The following is a 19,647-nucleotide window of genomic DNA, read 5'->3' as shown; positions in this document are numbered from 1 at the left end:
AATTGCTCTCATATGACTATAAATTGAGGCTCATATCTGGACACTGTCTCATAACATTTGAAGACGTATTCAAGAATCGTTTTTGGGCACTAATCCAGTACTTTCAAGTTAACTTGCATCCTAGTTTAAACAGTTCCAGATACCTTAGCATGGAAGCTGGCATGAAACTACATGGTTTTCAAGGACCAGATTTGTGGTAAAAGTGCTCTTATACTACTATAAACTGAGGTTTCTATTTAGACATCATCTCATAACATTTGAAGACATATTTGAGACTTATTTTTGGGCACCAATCCATTCCTTCAAGTGGAAGACATAACATTTTGATCTTAAGAACTCTGTTCCTCAACCACAAGAACTCTAGCTACTAATCGACTCCAAGGATGGAACCTAAAATAGGAAGGGGGACATGCTAACCACTATGGTTATTTAACATTACCAATTCTTTAGAATTAAAACCAAAATTTTATAATTATAACAATCATGCTCATAAGGATCTTATTTGCCATTATTGTGGTCACAAAGGTCACATTCAGCTTGACTTTCGTTGTAAGAAGAAGAGAGAAGGTGGTTTGACAATGAAGCCCGCTAGTCAAATATCTCGACTTTGGATCCCATAATCTCTAAGGTTTGGATTGAGAGCTATAACCAAGGAATTGCACTTCTTGGATTTGGGATCAAATTTGCACTTGGTAGAATTAGGAATATGAGCATAGGGATCACACCTGAAAACCCTAAGATATGAAACTGAAGGTTTCTATCGACGTCATATTAGCAACTGCCTTTGTGGCAGAATGGTTGTTGATGTAGATAGCAGTGGTCACAACTTCTCCCTAGAAAGAGGGAGGAAGATCGAAAGAAGAAAGCATGGTGTGGTCTATCTCTTGAACACTCTTGTTTTTGCATTCAACCACACCATTCTACTTTGGAGTGCCAAGTGAGGAACTTTGGGATTGGTTTGGTAGTCCCTAGTGATTTCCCGCGATGTTCACTTTGTTGTGAACCCTTGTCCAATGATTCTCGGTCTCACCCCCCTGAGCTTACCATAGAGGTTCCTCATCCTCTTGTTTCCTCGTTTTCTTCCTCGACACCCCCACCCCCCTCAACTTCTCCATCCCAAGTTTCTCCACCCTCAACTTCTCCTACTCCTATGTTTGTGCGATGGAGGATTCCCAATGAAGCAGTTGTTGGTGACTCTCGTCTCTTAGATGTTGATCTTCATCAACTTGTTGACTCCTCAACATCTTTGACACAGGCACAGCGATTGTAGAAGCTTCGTCATTCCTATAACCCCATCTCGATGAGTAAAGTGGTGCAGTCATATAAGCCTACTATGGCTAAATAGGCTCTTGCTCTTCTTGAGTGGTGGGCAGCCATGGAGACCAAGATTGATTCCATTGAAAGGAATGGTACATGAAAGATTGTGGACCGGCCTTTGCATAGGCAGGTCATTGGGGTCAAGTAGGTCTTTAAAACCAAGTTTCATGTTGGTGGTTCTTTGGACAAACACAAAGCCAAATTTGGTTGCAAAGGGGTATTCTCAAATTGAGGGTATTGACTATGAGGAAACTTTTGCAAAGAGATGTCCTCTTTCCTGTTTGATGTGTCCTCACTCCAAGCTTTCCCGAGAAGATTCTACTCCCATCTTTGAGGATAGTACGTAGTACCAAAGGCGTGTGGTGGGTAGTATTCTCAATCAGTTCTCTTCCACTCCTCCACATTCTCATTGCCAGGCTACTCTCCGGATTCTTCGATACTTATCTATTACCTTGGACTATGGTCTTTGTTTCGAAGGAGGCATTGATCTTGTTGCATACTCTAATGTTGATTGGGCAATTGATCAAGATACCAAGCGCTCCACTTATAGTTAGTGCTTCACTTTAGGTTCCGAGCTCATTTCTTTGGAGATCCAAGAAGCAAACTATGGTTTCTCTTTCTTCCACTATGGTTGAATACTATGCTTATTTGGATACTATGCAAGCTATTATGGTTGATACACGTGCTAAGTAATCTTGATATTCTTTTGGACTCTCCCATTAGCATTCTTATAGACAACCAGAGTACCTTAGCATTGGCACATACTTCATCTTTTCATGGAAAGTCCAAGCACATTGAGGTTCATTTTCACTTTAACCTTAGTAGTCCTCGATATCTAAGCTGGCCGACCGACCCTTTCATGATCTATATATAAGAATAGGCTTTTGCCATTTAATTCATTCATCATTTTTGCTAAGTGTTTGATCATTGTTGATTGCTCCAAGTCTCTCCTCTAGTTCCGAGTGCTGCCTTCAACTATTCTCTCATCCTTGGCTTACTTCGGTTTTGTGTTCGTTTTTTAGCCTAGGGCACGCACGCGTGTGCTTTGCGTCTCGCGCTCACCACAGTAGCATGCACTTGGCGGCTGGCACACAGAAGACCACCCACAAAAAATAGAGACGACAAACACCATCACACACGCTTGTGCTTGGTTATTGGCGCACATTCATGAAAAGAACCACGGCAACACGACTAGGGAAGAAGACAAAGAAGAAGCAATAGAGATGAAACACACCCTCGTCAAACAGAGGAGCATCGCCATATTGATTGTACCTTCAAAAAAACAACAATTTAATCACAATCGTTGCCCTTTTCCTTATCTTGATGTTGTGATAATTGGTGGGAAGGCAAGGCCCCTTCCATATTACTGACTTTGTTGATGTCACATTTCCTGTGTCATGACCTTGTGCATTTAGGCCTTGTACCATACATTGTATATGTCCTACCTTGCCAACAATCTCACTAGATATGAAGGCAAAGGAGCGCAATTAAGGTAAAGGAGCTCAAAAGTGTCCTATACTTAAGTGGCCATCAGTCAGAAATCTTTGCAAGCCACTGATGATGGGTAAAATTGTTGAACATTTAGCCCAAGCCAATGATGATGATGTAAATTACAACCAAGAAGATAAAAACTAGTAAATATTAGGCATATGAAAAGCATGCTATTCACATCCACATGGAGGAGAGAGGCTCGCATAAGAGGTTACAAAGCGCGCCTATGAGTAGGGATCTTACAATTCCACATCAAGATCTTGTTCTAAAGTTAAGACCAAAATCAAAACCTCTCATGTATCCTGGGCCAAGGACAGACTCGCATTTGTTTTCTCGTTTAATCCATTTTTCAACACATTGTGATTGTATAACCCCGCTTTTCTCAAATTCCAGGCTCCAAAACAAATAAGCAAAGATTGATGTGCATATTTAAGTGCAGCAAATGACTACCATCATATGGCCTCAATCCCAGTTGCTTTAACTTGCAACCCTTTGACTTAGGCTTTTGCACATTATACTTAGCAATTATTACAGCTGGATTATAACCAGCATTTGAAGCAAGTAGCCCTCAAATGAGCACGGAAACGGTGACATTGACTTCAGTGCATGAATTTTCATTAGGAATTCTCTAGAAAAGGGACATATCAACTTGAGCTTTCCCCAAAATAAAATTACACCTCAATAAGCTTTCCCTACAAATTCCACATCAAATAGCAGCACGGAGTTTGGGGGTATGACACAAGAACCTGTAGAAACACAATGTCATCCAAATCAGACCTCTCTCTCTCTCTCTCTCTCTCTCTCTACATACACACACACTACGTACATGCATAAGCATACATACACGCGCACATGCATGCATACACATACTTGATACATAGATGTGTATGTATGTATGTCAACATAATAGGACAGCAAATGTTGTCTGTAGAGAGCTTCAAACGACATTTTCAAGAACATTAGGTGCTTCAATGTTCATCTTGGAAACAGTTATCATGCTCAGATTCTAAAGAAGCTGGGAATCCAAAACATACCCCCCCGGCAACCTGCTCCTCTCTCACCATACCCTAACTGAGGTGGAATCCTGAGTCTGCGCTTCCCTCCTGTTAAAATCACAAACTTCACATCAACATTTCAGATACACAGGTCCTCTTTTAAAGATACAACTTACAAGCCATGCACTTTTCTGAACTGAGACTCAGGAAACAAGGAAAGGTGAGAAGGCAGCCAAGTGTGAAAAGGTGACAAAGTCTGCACAGGAGCGCATCCAAACAACGAAACATTTTACCTACTATCCCCTTACACACTCCCACACCATAGTTGCTAGACGTTTTTAAAACGGGAAGTATTATACCAGTTTTACCTACTTTTTGGGGAAGTTTTTAAAATAAGTTTTTTATTCATTAAAAATTTTTTTAGCTATAATTATGGCCTGTATATATGGTTTTTAAGCCTAGGAACCACATAATTCGTGTATAAAAGTTAAACTTGTGCATAAAAACTCAAGAGTGAACAATTTGAAGCCTATGGCTATCATAATTCATTATATCATAATGATAATACAGTCACATGGCAAAAAGTTCCCAGGGTCTTGTAGCGGCAATGCCATTCAATATTAGCTTTAATATTGATTTACCAATGACCATTCAACATTAACCATTCATGTACCAAAAAAAAAAAACACGTGCCAAAAAATGTATTTTTTTTTTGAAAAAAAATTTTAAATTAAAGAACTGCCTTAAAAAACGCGTTCCAAAAACAAGGACGTTTTGAAACGTACACGTTTTTTGTTTTTACAAAAAAACGTGTTTTTTTGCACCTATGCCCCACACCCACCCCCACTTGGCACACATCAAAGTTCCCATATGCTATGTTGAAAGAAAGAGCAATGGAAACCTTCACCGTCTGCAGCAACTATCACATACACAATCATACAGCAACACGAGAGAGAAGATGGCAGTGGAAACTCACACGTAATAGCGTGTGAGAATCTCATAACATCAAAAGAAAAAGGTGCCCCACTACATCTAAGGACCAATGTGGTACAAGTAAAAAGTGCCATGTGTCACCATAAGTATACATGTGACAATAAGGTATAAAAAATCCCAAACTAAGTGCCTAGTGCCTAGCACTAATAAACTCCTAACTCGTACATGCATGTCCATTACAAAATGTGTATATCTCCTACAAAATCCCCCCCCCCCCCCCCCCTTGGTGGAAATGTACGTGTACGAAGTAGATCAATTCCCCAAATGGAATCAAGCCCAAAGCTTTTCGGAAAGCTTCGAGCTTCTCTCAAGGAAGCACCATGGTGAAGATATCTGTCATGTTGTCCTATGATGGACAATCTAGCTAAAGTCACCTACATGAAGCCCCTCCCACACAGTGATAATGCACCTCTGTGTGCATGGTCCATGCGTGAAAACAACAGCCATCGCACTTTGACTATCTGCAAGAAGGAGAGTAGCACCTTGCTGATGGCATGCATGCAGGTCATCAAGTAACCTCCTCAACCATATGCACTCAACTGTGGCTGTGAAGACTGCTCTATACTCAGCTTCACATAAAGTCTATAACCTTTAGTCTCATGACTATAACCCACAAAAATACATTTCACAGCTTTATCATCCAGCTTGGTTCTTTTCTCCTGGGGTACATGAGCATATGCCAAGCTACAAAACACACGAAAGTAGTCAACTTTGGGCTTGCGCTCATGCCAAGCCTGGAATGGTGTGATGGTCTTCAAGGCCTTAGAGAGGCATCTGTTAATTCCATGAGTTGCGCATAGAATGGCTTCAAGCCAAAACTTGTGTGGCACCTCTTTACCCTTTATCATGCATCTTGCCATTTCCAGCAAAGATCTATTCTTTCTTTCTAGTACACCATTTTGTTGTGGTGTATATGGCACTGTGCATTGATGATTAATTCCTTTGCTTACAAATATGCCTTGAAAGCATTTGACATGTATTCGCCTCCTTTATCTGTACAAAGAGTGTGAATTCTAAACCCGCAACATTCTCAACCATTGCCTAGAAGTATTTGCCCAGAATGCAGCCCTTACATAATCTGTTGGTATCTCAACATGAGGCATGCATTCTACCATGTATGCTTTTGTAGAAGCATCAAACTCCTAAAGTTTACATGCCCAAGGGCCAAAACGTGCATGCCACAATTCAGCTGCCTACAAAGAGGGAGTATCAATACTGCAAACTCAAATGCTAGAGCAAGGACCCAACACTGAACTGTGTACCTGCAAGCGAAATAACCTGTAGCACCAAGATAGCTCAAATGCATTGTATCAAGAATACATGATGCCTTGCAAGGATTTGTGTTGATGCAGATGAAATGTCGCTGAAGATTACTCTCCATGAGCCACATGCGCAGTTTTCAGTTCGTTTATGCACCACCCTGTGCCACCACTGCACCGCTCAGCTCAGCCTGTGCACAGCCAAGTTCCACCACCAGCCGCCCATGCAATGCCGCCTGCTATCGCCGATTGTTGCCTGATGTGCTTGCTTCACCGCCTTTGCAATGCCAAAAACAGCACCACCTGCCATGTAAGCAAGCACTACCTGTTGTGCAACGCTTTGCAGCGTTTGTGCCTGCAACCCCCAAGAGGAAGGGGAGAGAATGCGGGATTACATACCTAGAACCAAGCAACTCCATTTGAGATGCAACCTCCAAGAAAGGCTGGATGATTTATCGCTCGTCGTCAATCAATTTACGATCGATCAAGAGTAAGAGGCTTCATGACCATCTCTACAGGTCTACACTATCTTTGATGAGTGTTGCCATGAGGCAATAGAGCTAGTAGACAATCTGCAAGACAGGGATGTAGAAGTGCCACGAGGCAATAGACCTAATAGACAATCTGCAAGACAGAGTTGTAGAAGTCATCCACCCACCTAGTATGGCAGTAGCCTCTGGCGCACGGGTGCATCTGTTGTTGACGCAGCATATTTGATTGGTGGCTAAACACACACACACACAGACATCGGGGAAAGTGTAGTACTACTGTGCGCTGACAGAGACCTAGGGCGCCAGAAGATTCTGGACGCTAGTAGTAGGCCGCTAGTACAGTATCTATAAACAAAAAGCATGCTGTTTTTTTTTTTAAAAAGCAACCTTCTAAAAAAGGGTAAGAGGCCATTTTTAGGGAATTCTACAAAGGGGTGCCCATATTTTTAAAGAGAAGAAGCATTATAAGTATTTTTATTTATTTTTTTCTTGGGTTGCCACCTATTTAAAAGTGTACATAGTCCTGTAATCATCTCACCTTGAGGTTTTCCTACGTTCAGCGTGGAACAAAACAGCGAGGAGCAAACTTCGCACCTCTCTTCTTCTGCACAGAGCTTGGGGAACTCTCGGAAAGAGCACTTAACTCCTCGAAACAAAATGCCACCATGAACACTAAGGAACTTTGCTTGGCTCCAAATTCCCACACAAGTGTACAGAGAACTCCAAGAATAAAATGATGAGCTGCTGGACACACTGCGCCCACTATCCCGATTGTGGAGAACTTGTGCAAGGGATTGGATGATAAAGTGAATAATGGGAAGGCCCTTATATAGTGACTCTGGGAACTAGTCGGCAGTCCCTAGAATTGGCCAACTACTCCACGACCAACTAAACATGGAGAAAATACATAAATGCCCACAAATAGGCTTTGCCCAAAATACACTGAGATGCACCAAATTCTAACACCCCCTCTGCAGCTCAGTGTGTGCAAGAGTCTGAAGAAGATAAGTTGATGAAGATGCAACCATGGACCCTCCAACACCACAAATACTGGAATCACCTCGGAGAGAGCACCCGCCAACCTGCTTCCTCGAAACAAAATGCCACCACGAACAGCAAGGAACTTTGCTTCGAATCCCCACACAAGTGTGTAGTGAACTCCAAGAATAGATAATGAGTTGTTGGACACACCGCGCCCACAATTCCCAACAGTGGACGGAAAACACATCACATCCCAAAAGCCTCCAACAATGAACTTGAAACATGCGGAAGCTTCAGGGGAGATCGGTAACTTCCATACTCAGAAAAACAGCACACTACAGTCCTCTAGGGGGCCCTACAGTCCTCTAGGGGCTGTGTACCCTATTGGCTGCCTGTCCAGGAGCCCTAGGGTTGGCCTACAACCCTTCCATGGCTGGTGGGCACAGCCAAGGCCTTCCTGGCCCCTATGGGGGTGGTTCTACACCTCCTCCATGCCCATATATCTGCCCCTGGGTAGCCCTATGGGCTTGCCCCTTTCCTACATGCAAACCCTAATTGTCTACACAGTGGTCTAGCATCCAGTATCATACCAGATACACAGAACCATTGACATCATTCCAGATGGAGACTCACAGCGTGGACTGGCACTGTTTCATGTGCATAACAATGCACACCTGACCTCGGACGACCGGAGTGGCACCCTGGCTAACTTGTCCCGAACTGGGCTCACATGGGGTCAGATTTCCACCCCAGGTCCTGCACCTTTTGTACAGATATGTCTACGTGGCATCCAAGTGCGGGATGCACGTGACAGAACTCAGAACAGATCCAGTTCATAATCTCTGCTATACAAAAGATAACCATGTCTTGCCAGATGTCTAATGCTCAGAACTCCGAATCAAGGTTCCCATGCACCAGTAAGTGGAGCTGTAATCAACCCCTTCTCTTGCCCACAATCCTCCTCTAGCTGGAAGCACATGGGGGAAACTGCATGTATACTAGAGAAGTACACTATCTGTGTTACGTCCCAGGGCTAATTAGGGTTAAGACCCTCGGGTTGGGTTAACCATAGCCCAAGGCTAGGCATCTTAAGTGGGGGAATTAGTAGTTTTTATGAGACATGTGCTATATTTGGCTCCTGGTTTATAGGAGTCCTATATAAATCACTTTATGGGTCAGTTTTGAGAGAGAGCTCCTCAGACCTGGACTCGAGGCCTTGAGACTACTCCATGCTTACATCCGATGGGTGTGTGATGGTGTGGTATGGGACGCCAGGGACTAGCCATGTCTCGGATGCTACTGTCCCCCTTGCTCGGGGGTGAGCCTGAATGGCTTATGGTTGGGCGGTGAGCTTGATGCTATGTCCTTTTGTTTCCATGTTTATGCTTAATCGTAGGATTTATCAGGTTGAGGCTTTACATTGGTGTCAGAGCCACACCTACTTGGATTAAGCATGGAAATCTCCGACAAAAGGAGACGAGAAAATCCATCACGATGTCACCATTTGGCCACCCAATTGGTCCACCCGTGCTTTCTTATCATGTATGTACATTGGACTGGTGTCCATGGTAGTTGTTTATGCTGGGGACTGATGCCACTCATGTGATACTGTAGACTTGGCTTTCTGTTGGGACTTGTGCCTCCGTGTACATGCCCAGAAATGCTTGGTGGATTGTTCTATTGGGTCTGGTACCTTGTGTACTTGCCTGGAGCACGTCTATTTTGGTATAGTCTCATGAACGGGGATTGTCCATACCAATGCTACATTGCATAGCATCTTTATGTGCTTGCTTGCAATTGAAATTGCATGCTGTTTTCATGCCTGCATGACCTATGTGTAGTTCCGGGCTAGGGGACGTCCGCCCGTGAACCGTGCGTGTGAAACTGTCTGCTGACATGGTTGTGTGGCATGTGAACAGGTGATAAGTATTACCCAATCTAGGCTCAAATAGCCCTTAGGACTTAGCCAATATTTATAAGTGAGTGCGTTTCCACTTCATTAAAGTTTGGGCGCCCAAAAGTCACTTATAAATTATGACCGCTTCCAAGTTCACACTCACTGAAGTCCGGAGGCGGACAAGACTCAATGTCCAGGACCTGATCCTCCCCTTTTACTCATGTCCCTTCACCTGATTGGACCCCAATTCACTTACTTATTAAGAGAAAATTCGTGTTTTTTGGAGGCTAAAAACTCTCTTTTTCCACCATTTCTCTCCATTTCCAAGCTCTCCATAGCCATACCCAACTTGCTAGGGTGTTTTCCAAGCTTGCAAGAGTGTTTCCAAGTGCTAATCACTCTCCTACTCACTCCCAATGACTGAAATTCAGCAAAACAGCTCTCATTTTTGCTGTAATTTCTGGTCTTTTTGCTGAAAACGCTAATTTCAGCCTTCCTTTCTCAAGTTGAACCATAGGGAAAGCTTTCCCAAGGTTCCCTTCATCCTCTTGAAGACTTCTGTCGCGAAGAAAGGCGACAAATCAAAGATCTCAACACTCCAAGGACTTCCATCGCGAAGACTTCCGTTGTCATCGACTCTACTTGCTATTGGTAAGCTTTTATGCTTAAATATGGGAGCAAGTAGCAGGAGGGAGGAACCGGATTACAAGATCACATACCCTGTGTAGTGTTCTCTTGTCCTACGTGCTCTCTTGCAGATTCTTGCTACCATGTGTTCGTGAAACAATAGAGAGCAGATGGTAGGGAACATGGGCACTTGAGAGGGTAGTGTGGGTTGCAAGTCTACATCGACAACCACTTGTTTGCAATACTGTATTCATATGCATTGGTATAAAAAATCTGGTCAGAAATGCCCATGACACTATGTACTTGATTCTCCCAAGATCAATATACTTTATTTGAGGGAGGGGTCAGCCGTTCCGGCTCATTGTGTGTCTCTTGTCAATTCAGCAATTTACTTCTTGTATTTTAAGCAAGTGTCCATCAAATCTTAGTGTATTTAAGTGTATTGATTAGCATTGTGTTCAACCAAGTTACAATCTGGATCTTCTGGAGCTTAAGTCGTTGAGTTGCTTTTTCGCTTTCCAAGGTCTGGGTGGTATGGGACGCTTGGACGGAAGGCGGAAAGTAACCGGGCTCAAGGGAGAAGATCGGTGTGGTTGGATGTGTGGCAGTTTTGCAAAGAACTCCATATCCATGTGAAAAAGCAGAGAGAAAAGCATCGTGCTTTTGGTGCTTTTTTGAGTTTTACGCGGGGGGATTCTTTGCCCTAAAACCTTCTGTCTGTACCCGCACTTTTGCATCTCTAGGCGTCATGTGCGGACTGGTCACCCTGTCTGCAAGGGGTATGCGTAGATTTGAGGTTGATCTAGAGCTGCTGTGAACAGCCCTGCTGGTCGCCATGATACAGGAGGAAAGAGAGGTGTGAAGAGATGATCATCCGTGGAGGTTTTGACGTGTAGAGAAGGCTGTACAGGCACTGCCCAGAGCACAGAGAGAGGGGAAAAGCACCGATTCAGGCTGTCCTGTGTGACTGCCCATGTCTGGCAGTGGTACCCATGAGTGGGCATGCCTGGGTGTGAAGGGGGATGCCCCATAACTGGGCTGGATGGCCAGAATATGGGTGCATATCAGCAAGGGGCGAGTACTCTATGTATGGCTGGTAGGTGCGTGGTGTGTGTAAAAAAGCACATGTGGTGCTTTTTTGCCAAAAAAAACAGGTCGATTTGGAGCTTTTTTGGTGGGCACATATTTGAGATTCTTTTTTTGGCATCAAGTATGCTTTTTCGGGTGTTTGGTCACTTATGTGCACAAAATTCTGAAGTCGACCAGAATTTGTGCCTTTGAACACCCTGAGCTGCTTGCTTTTGATCTCTTTTTTTGTAAATCACCTCTGCTCTCGCCTGTTTAGAAAAGTTTACAAACCTTTACTCTCTTTACAAGTACTCTTTCTGGATGGCTGAATACATGGATACCTTGGTTTCATCTGTGGAGGTGTCTGGACCTTTGTCAGCCTCTCCTGCAACAACTCAACTTGGGGTAACTACAGTATCTATTGCTCCTATGCAGGGTGGTGATACAGTTCAACCTAGTATACCACAAGTGTTCCCTCAGTATGTGGGACAACCCATACCCGCTTTACAAACAGGTGTGGATCCCAAATTTTTACATGCTTTTTCACAGTTTGCTACTCCGTATTCTCAGTATACGGGTTATGTACAACCTCCTCTACCTTCGACACAACCTTCTCCTACTCGAACGGTGCCTAGACTGGAGGTCCAGATTCAAGAATACCGAGAGGCTTTGGACTTCCATATCATGAACCTTGACAAGGTGGATATGATTTTGGGAATGTCCTGATTTTTTGACGAGTGAGACGATAATGTTGGATTATCGGACTCATAAGCTCTCATTTGTTTATGATGGTGAACTCTATGTAATCCAGGGTGATGTCACCGTGGATTTTCTGATGTAAACTCAGCTCAAGCTTTGGCCGAGGAGATATATGAATCACTTTTTGATCCAAATTCTGTGTCTTTTTGTTGTTTCTATGATCTTTTCAATTCTGAAATTTTGTTAAGATCATCTACTTTAGAATGTAATTCTATCTCAAGCAATAGTTGTACTAAAGAACAACAAATTTTAGATGATATTTTAAAAGAGTTTAGCGATGTATTTCCTAACGAGTTACCACATGGTCCGCCACCCGAGCGGGGTGTTGACCATGATATTGAGCTGTTACCTGGTAGCCATCCCGTCTCTCGGCAACCTTATCGGTTTAGCCAGAGGGAAGAGGACGAGATTGCTCGGCAACTGCAAGAGTATCTCAATAAAGGTTTTGTTCAATCTAGTAAGTCTCCATGGGCGCTCCCGTTCTTCTATCACGGAAGAAAGATGGTAGTATGCGCTTCTGTGTGGATTACAAAGGCTTGAACAAGCTCACTGTCAAGAATAAGTATCCTTTATCGAGGATGGATGACTTGGTGGATCGTCTTCAGGGTGCTAAGTATTTCACCAAGATTGATCTACGGTCACGCTATCATTAGATAAGGATTAAACCTGAGGATGTGCCTAAGACTGCGTTTCGGACGCGCTATGGCCACTATGAGTTTTTAGTCTTACCTTTCGGGTTGACTAATGCTCCTGCTACTTTCTAGCAGATAATGAACGATTTATTTCGTCCATATCTGGGGAAGTGTATTGTTGTCTTCCTGGATGACATTGATTTATAGTAGGTCATTGGAAGAACACATACAACATCTCAAAGTCGTCTTAGAGATTCTCAGACAAGAGAAGCTGTATGCAAAGGAGTCAAAATGTGATTTCTTTAAGCATGAGCTCTTGTATCTCGGTCATGTCATTTTTGTTGATGGTGTGTGAAGATTGATCCGGAAAAGGTTCGAAAGGTCCTTGAATGGCATATTCCAAGGACAATTAGGCAAGTGAAATCTTTTTTGGGATTCACTGGCTTTTTCAGGAAGTTCATCGAGGCTTATGCCAAGATTGCCGCCCCTTTGACTGAACTCTTAAAGGGGTTGAGAAGCAAGAAAGGCAAGTTAAGTCCTCCGGTGGTTTGGAGTGACAAGTTGGACCAATGTTTTAGAGAATTGAAGGAGCTTGTTACCTCGGCGCCTATGTTGTTGATTGTGGATCCCAATAAACCTTTTGTGGTTGAAACGGATGCCATTGATTATGCAATAAGTGCTACCCTATTCCAGGATGGGAGGCCCATAGCATTTGAAAGTAAAAAGCTTTCAGATGCACAGATGAGGTTCCCTACCCAAGAAAAGGAGCTTCTGGCAGTTGTCCATGAGTTGAAGATCTGGAGACACTATTTGTATGGGTCTCGATTTGTAGTCTGGACAGATCGCCATTCATTGAAGTATATTTGTGATCAGCCTGACCTGAGGGGTCGGAAGGCCAGATGGGTTGACCTCATGCAGGAGTTTGACTTTGAGATCCGTTACCGTAGGGGAACAACCAATCGGGTTGCTGATGCCCTTAGTAGGATTCCCGAGGCTAATGCTATCTCTTTTGTTGAGATAACGACTGACTTCTATCTATCTCTCAAAGGGCGTTGCCAACAAGATTCCCATTTTGGTCGAATTTGGCAATTGGTCCAGGCCAGAATCAGCCTGCGAGATCCGAGTGTTCCGGACACTCCGATGAGTGCTGCTGAGAGAAAGATATTGGAAAAGTATTACATTAGAGGTGGATTACTGTTTAAGGATGGCAAGGTTTGTGTGCCTCTAGTGATCTGGACGTCCAAACTTTGATATTGCATGAGTGCCATGATGCACCTAGTGCAGGGCACCCGGGCATACATAGAACCTTAGCCTTGGTTGGCCGGCGTTTTTATTGGCCGTGCATGAAGAGGATTATGTGCGGAAGTGTTCCTAGTGCCAGCTTAACAAAGCTGAAAGACTTAGGACTGGTGGATTGTTACATCCTTTGCAAATTCCTGAGAACAAATGGCAAAGTATCTCGATGGATTTTGTAGTTGGATTACCTCGGACTAATAGGGGCCATGACTCAATCTAGGTTGTTGTAGACCGATTAACGAAGATGGCAAGATTTATCCCTACTAAGTCGACGCGGTGAAGAGTCACAAGTTGGCTCAGCTCTTTGTGGAGCAGCTGTACAAGCTTTATGGACTGCCTGAGGAGATTGTCAGTGACAAGGATCCCAAATTCACTGCACAATTTTGGCAATCCGTATTGGAAACACGCTTGAGTATGTCATCTTCCGATCATCCTGAGTCAGATGATCAGACACAAAGGACTAACCAAACTATGGAGGATATGTTGAGGGTGTATGTCTCCAAGAGACAGTCTGAGTGGGAAAGGTACCTCCCACAGATTGAGTTTACTTATAATAGCAGTAAGCATGCGGCTACTAGTTATAGCCCATTCATGCTTATGTATGGTTATCAACCAAAGTCACCTATAGCCGTTGGGTTTGTATGGCCGGTGAGACCTCCTCTGTGATGGTCTGCACAAGCACTGAATGCGCCTTCGAATCCTAATCCTCCCAGTCTTGTAATTCCACAAGGAATTCATCCTCTTGATCCTGAGTCCACCTCCTAGAGTTCTGAGGACGCTCGGGCTTGTTCTCAGTGCCCTGAACAATATACCACAAACCCTTGTGGATGAACCAGATCCGCATTAGTAGCTTCCAATGGGCATAGTTGGATCCTTTCAACTTGTCATCCTTGTTCATACAGGGGGGAGCCATATCCACAGCAACAAAGAACACAAATCTCAACTCTCCAAGACTCCTCTAAAGTGTTTACCAACGAAGTGAGGCTCCAAAACCAATCAGCCCCCTCTAAAACCTGAGAGAGACAGAGGCTGGACAGCAGCAAAACAATCCAAGGACTCGTGGAGGAAGAAGAAAAAATAGTGCCACTTGTCTCGCAACACCATGTGCAAGAGAACTCACCAACAACTTGATGGAGAATGCATAGGCGGAAGCATTAAAAGACAAGAGAGAGAGTAGAGAGAGTTGGACAAGATCACCTTTTATAACAGCATTAAAACTTTACAATGGCAATAGCCAACACCTAAGTGCTGAACTCTGGATAAAATAAATGGGAGAAAATCAGTAAAATACCAAATAAATGGTAGATCCCCAAAACACTGACATGCATAAATTCTAACACAACTGATGCCGGAGCAGAAAACGCAGCCAAAACTCCAACGCTTGCCTCTGTAGAAGAAGAAACGCAGCCAAGAAACTTCATAGCTTGCCTCTGTAGAAGAAAACGCAGCCAAGAAGACTGGCCGACAGCAAACAGAGGGCTGGCTAGATCAAAAAACGCAGCAAAGTGATAAAACACAGCAGCTGTTATCACTGATCAGCAGCCGGGTGAAGCTATGGAAGAAAACGCAAGGCATATATGTTGAAAACGACGAGCAGATTTGCAGAATAGTGGAGTAACCTGAACCTAAGGAGTGATACCAAGTTGGAGAGTGCACAGGCGAAAGCATAAATTGAACAAGAGAGAGAGTGGAGAGAGCTTGTGGACAAGATCACCTTTTGTATTAGCAATAGGCTTTACAATGGCAATTAGCCAGCAAGTTTTCGAAGAACTTGTGCAAGGGATTGGATGATAAAGTGAATAATGGGAGGCCCTTATATAGTGACTCTGGGAACTAGTCGGCAACCCCTAGAACTGGCCGACTACTCCACGACCAACTAAACATGGAGAAAATACATAAATGCCCAATGCCCATAAATAGGCTTTGCCCAAAATACACTGAGATGCACCAAATTCTAATAGTAGCCACGCCCCAAAGGATGGATATTGGTGATCTTTACAGGCGCTTCAAGGAGGCTAGCTTGTAAAAGATCTCTGAGTTGTCCACGCGGCGGGTGGCTACCGACAATCTTGCACACTAGAGTGGAGGCCTCCAAGAATGCAACTATCGAAGAGAGGAGCTCGAGTTCAGTTTCGGAGAAGGATAGGCAAGGGACGGCAGCCTCAGTCAGGGATGACGAAGCAGTTGCCATGGAGTCCTCCTCAGGGGTGAAGACCACAAGAAGCCGAGACTTGCCGAATGTTATAATGCCCAAGAACTAGAGAAGCTGCCAGATGGAAAAGGAGGGGACGAAGAGTCAGAGCCGAAGGGAGATCCGGGGCGCCGGGGGGGGGGGGGGGGGGGGGCGAAGGCAAAGGCGGACAGTGAGAGTGCAAGAGGGAACTAAGGGCGCGCAGGCGGAAAAGAGGGGACACAGGCGCGAAGAGGGGGGGAGAGGGACGCAAGCAGACAGAGGGGGCGAGAGGGTGCACAGAAGGAGCTGGGGCAGTGAGGAAAAAGCGGGGGGGGGGGGGGGGGGGGGGGGGCAAAGGCAGTGCGGAAGAGGAAGGGGAGGCACAGGTAGGGGCAACACAGTTCACAGGAGGGATGCTCGCAGCTCCTTGCTTGATGGATCAACAGGACAACTCAACTTGTTGTTGCTCAATCACAAGATGATTGTATTATCTAATTTGAGGCAACCAAATATGGTCATTATGAGTTTCTCGTATTACCTTTTGGGCTCACGAATGCTCTTGCTACTTTTCAGCACATAATGAACGATCTCTTGCTACTTTTCACGATCTCTTTGGGGATTGTAAAAGGAAATTCGTTGTGGTATTCTTAGATGACATTTTGATATAGTCCTCCTTTGGAGAAGCATGTAGAGCACCTCACGCACGTCTTGGGGATTCTAAGGCGTGAACGATTGTATGCAAAAATCTCTAAGTGTGAATTCTTTTGCAAAGAAATCACATACCTAGGCCATCGGATTTCTAGAAATGGGATGAGCATAGATGTTGAGCAAATCCATAAGGTTTTGGATTGGCTAGTACCTCAGACTGTCAGACAGGTTCGTCGTTTTTAGGATTCATTGTCTTCCTTAAAAAGTCAATGAGGAAGTATTCAAACGCAACCGTTCCCCTTTCTAACCTCCTCAAAGGACGTGGCCGAAAGTTAACGCTTCTATTACTTGGAATGAGAGGCTTGATCAGGCTTTTGAAGGATCAAGCTCATGGTGAGAGATGCACCAGTTCTAGCCATACCAAATCCCGACAAACCATTCGTGGTTGACTCATGCCAATGATTTCGCGATTGGGGCTGCCTTATTCCGAGAGGTTCAACCTGTGGCTTTTGAAAGCAAGAAGCTTGATAATACCCAGGTCACATGGCATACTCAGGAGAAAGACTTAGAAGAGTTATTCACACATTGAAAATATGGAGACATTACTTGTATGGGTCCAAATTTGTTGTCATGACCGACCATAAGCCGACCAAGTATTTCTCTCATGAACCTGAGTTGAGGGGGAAGAAGGCACGGTGCGCAAAGTTAATGCAGGATTTTGATATGGAAATTCAATATCAGAAGGGTAGCTTGAACAAGTTGCAGATACATTGAGTCGGATTGAGGTGAATCTTTTCAAATTGAGTTTGCTTACTAGATAGTGCTAAGATTAGGAGGAGGATCCTTTATGACTGTCATGATGCTCCTACAACAGGTCATCCAGGTATACAGTGAACCTATGATTTGGTAAAATGTATGTTTTACTAGCCCAAGATGAGGGTAGAAGTCCAAGACTATGTGGTAAAGTGTCGATGTATGTTTTACTGGCCCAAGATGAGGGCAGAAGTCCAAGACTATGTGGTAAAGTGTCGTCAGTGTCAAGTGCACAAGGCTCAGCGCCTTAGGATTGGAGGACAACTACATCCTCTAGAGATCCCTTACAATAAATGGGAAAGAATTTCCATGGACTTTATCACCGGTTTACCATGCACTCGCAAAGGCCATGCCATAGAGGAGAGGCCCTTCTATGCGGAAGCTCCAGATCTGAAATCTACTTCAACATCATTGGAACCGTTCTCCCCTAGCAGTGGATGCATCCTACCTTATGGATGTGGATGTGGATGTGGATAATGATGGCACACCAATGTTGATATGATGTATGTACAGCCCAAGGTCCTTGAGCCTTGGGCTTGAGGAAGAAAAGTTTCCTTTTATCCATTTTATTTCATTTGTTACCAGATTTTGTAGCACAACTTTGTAACTTTTTGCCTGATAGACCTTTATGGTCTTTTGAAGACGTTTAGTAGAACTCTCTCTCTCTCTCTCTCTCTCTCTCTCTCTCTCTCTCACTCACACACACACACACACACACACACACACACACACAATGTTTTATTGAGAGAAACACTAACTACCAGAAAGTAAGTGTAATGTGTAGAAGAAAACCAATTGCATGAAACTAACCTCCCAACATGGGTGGAACACCTTTGCCACCCAAAATTCCTTCATCCCATCCTTTGATGACCTGAACACCAGACCCCACTAAATAACATCCCATGTCTCTCATCTTGTGTGAGATTTGATAATTAGACAACATGGTGATCTTAGACACACCTGTCCAACACCTATTTTGAAGGTAAGTGGTTTCCCTCGATCGTAACTGCTATCAAAAACTCTCCCATCTTCTAGCTTTCCCACATAATTGGCCTGAGCAAGAGACAAGATAAAGTTTACCAGAAAAGGCTTCCTCTAGAAATGACCATCACTCTTTCATTGTAACCTCAAGACTAACAAGGACTCCAAGAAGTGTGTACAGCAATGTACTCAATGGGTGCTTAATTAAGCACCTGATTATATTGCAATGTGAAGTAATCTGGAATCTGATTAGGCCCTCAAAACTAATTATGCACTTCAGTATAAGATAATTTTTCATACGTTCAAGAGACAAGGGATGGTATGGACCTTGATTAGGAGCATCTTAAGTATGCACATTATTAAGGAGTACGCTAAGAATTCCAGAGCTCCAAAAGCTATCGCAACTAATTGAGTTTAAAAAGCAGTATTTAATCAGGAGCCTTAAAGCTCCTGATCAAGGAGTAAGCTGAAGGTTTCAAAAGTAAACATGCACATTGCATACATACAGAGACAAGATTAGAAAGGAACTAGGGTACAAAAATAAAACCTTGATGACCATTCCTTTGGAAGCTGGCAAGCCAGAGCCAGGTGAGGTGTCACAAAAGCCAAGGCCAGAAGGCGCAACAGTGAGCTCGCATGAAGGGGGCGGTGCGGCAAGAGCATGATGGTCCACGTCGGCAGCAAGGCCCAACGAGAGGGCACCAAGTAGGCCCAAGAGGTCACGCCGGGATGCGAGCTGTGGTCTGCTTGGGGACTGCTGCTGTGTGGAGAGAGTAGCGAAAGTGGGCGATGGGCCAACACTACTGTGATGAGCTTTTGTTGTTGTCGTGGTGGAAGCATTCTTGGGAACAATATCCCCAATAGCAGGAACCGGTAGCCCCAATGGGCCTCCGATTGTGCACACCTCCATGTTTGTAGTGGTGCTGGCGGTGCTGCTCAGCAACAAGTGGATAAAAATTTGGAGACGATAAGGTCAAAACCCTGTTCCATGTGAACAAGGAACAACTCTTTCAGATTTGATCTAAATTGGTGCAAAACTTGAGTGCCCCACGGGGTCTTCCATAGCCATCATGGTCGTGGATCGTGGGAGGGACCATCTGAACCGTACATTTGGCCTGCCTTAATTCTGAGGAAGATGCGCAAGATGCTCACATGTCAGCAGATGGAATAATCACAACCACCAAGCACTAGATGAGTGACAACTCAGCACTTGGAATGCACAAGAT

General features: G+C 44.2%; 1 protein-coding gene across 1 annotated transcript; it reads right to left on the bottom strand.

The window, feature by feature from the left end:
• Positions 1 to 3,214: 3,214 nt before the first annotated feature.
• On the bottom strand, positions 3,215 to 19,423 carry LOC147637351 (peptidyl-prolyl cis-trans isomerase FKBP13, chloroplastic-like). Its single transcript, XM_086799137.1, has 5 exons — positions 18,969 to 19,423; positions 18,401 to 18,493; positions 18,251 to 18,311; positions 3,843 to 3,911; positions 3,215 to 3,554 (listed from the first exon to the last, which is right to left on the bottom strand). Exons 1-5 carry the CDS (start codon positions 19,329 to 19,331, stop codon positions 3,487 to 3,489), a joined length of 654 nt encoding a protein of 217 aa, XP_086655263.1. The 5' UTR covers positions 19,332 to 19,423; the 3' UTR covers positions 3,215 to 3,486.
• Between the last annotated feature and the right edge of the window lie 224 nt (positions 19,424 to 19,647).

The sequence above is a fragment of the Cibotium barometz genome, chromosome 6, assembly GCF_041138505.1.
Source record: "Cibotium barometz isolate CiBa-2024 chromosome 6, ASM4113850v1, whole genome shotgun sequence".
Lineage (NCBI taxonomy): Eukaryota > Viridiplantae > Streptophyta > Polypodiopsida > Cyatheales > Cibotiaceae > Cibotium > Cibotium barometz.
The sequence above is the reverse complement of the archived record's forward strand: the minus strand, read 5'-3'. Positions and strand labels throughout refer to the sequence as shown.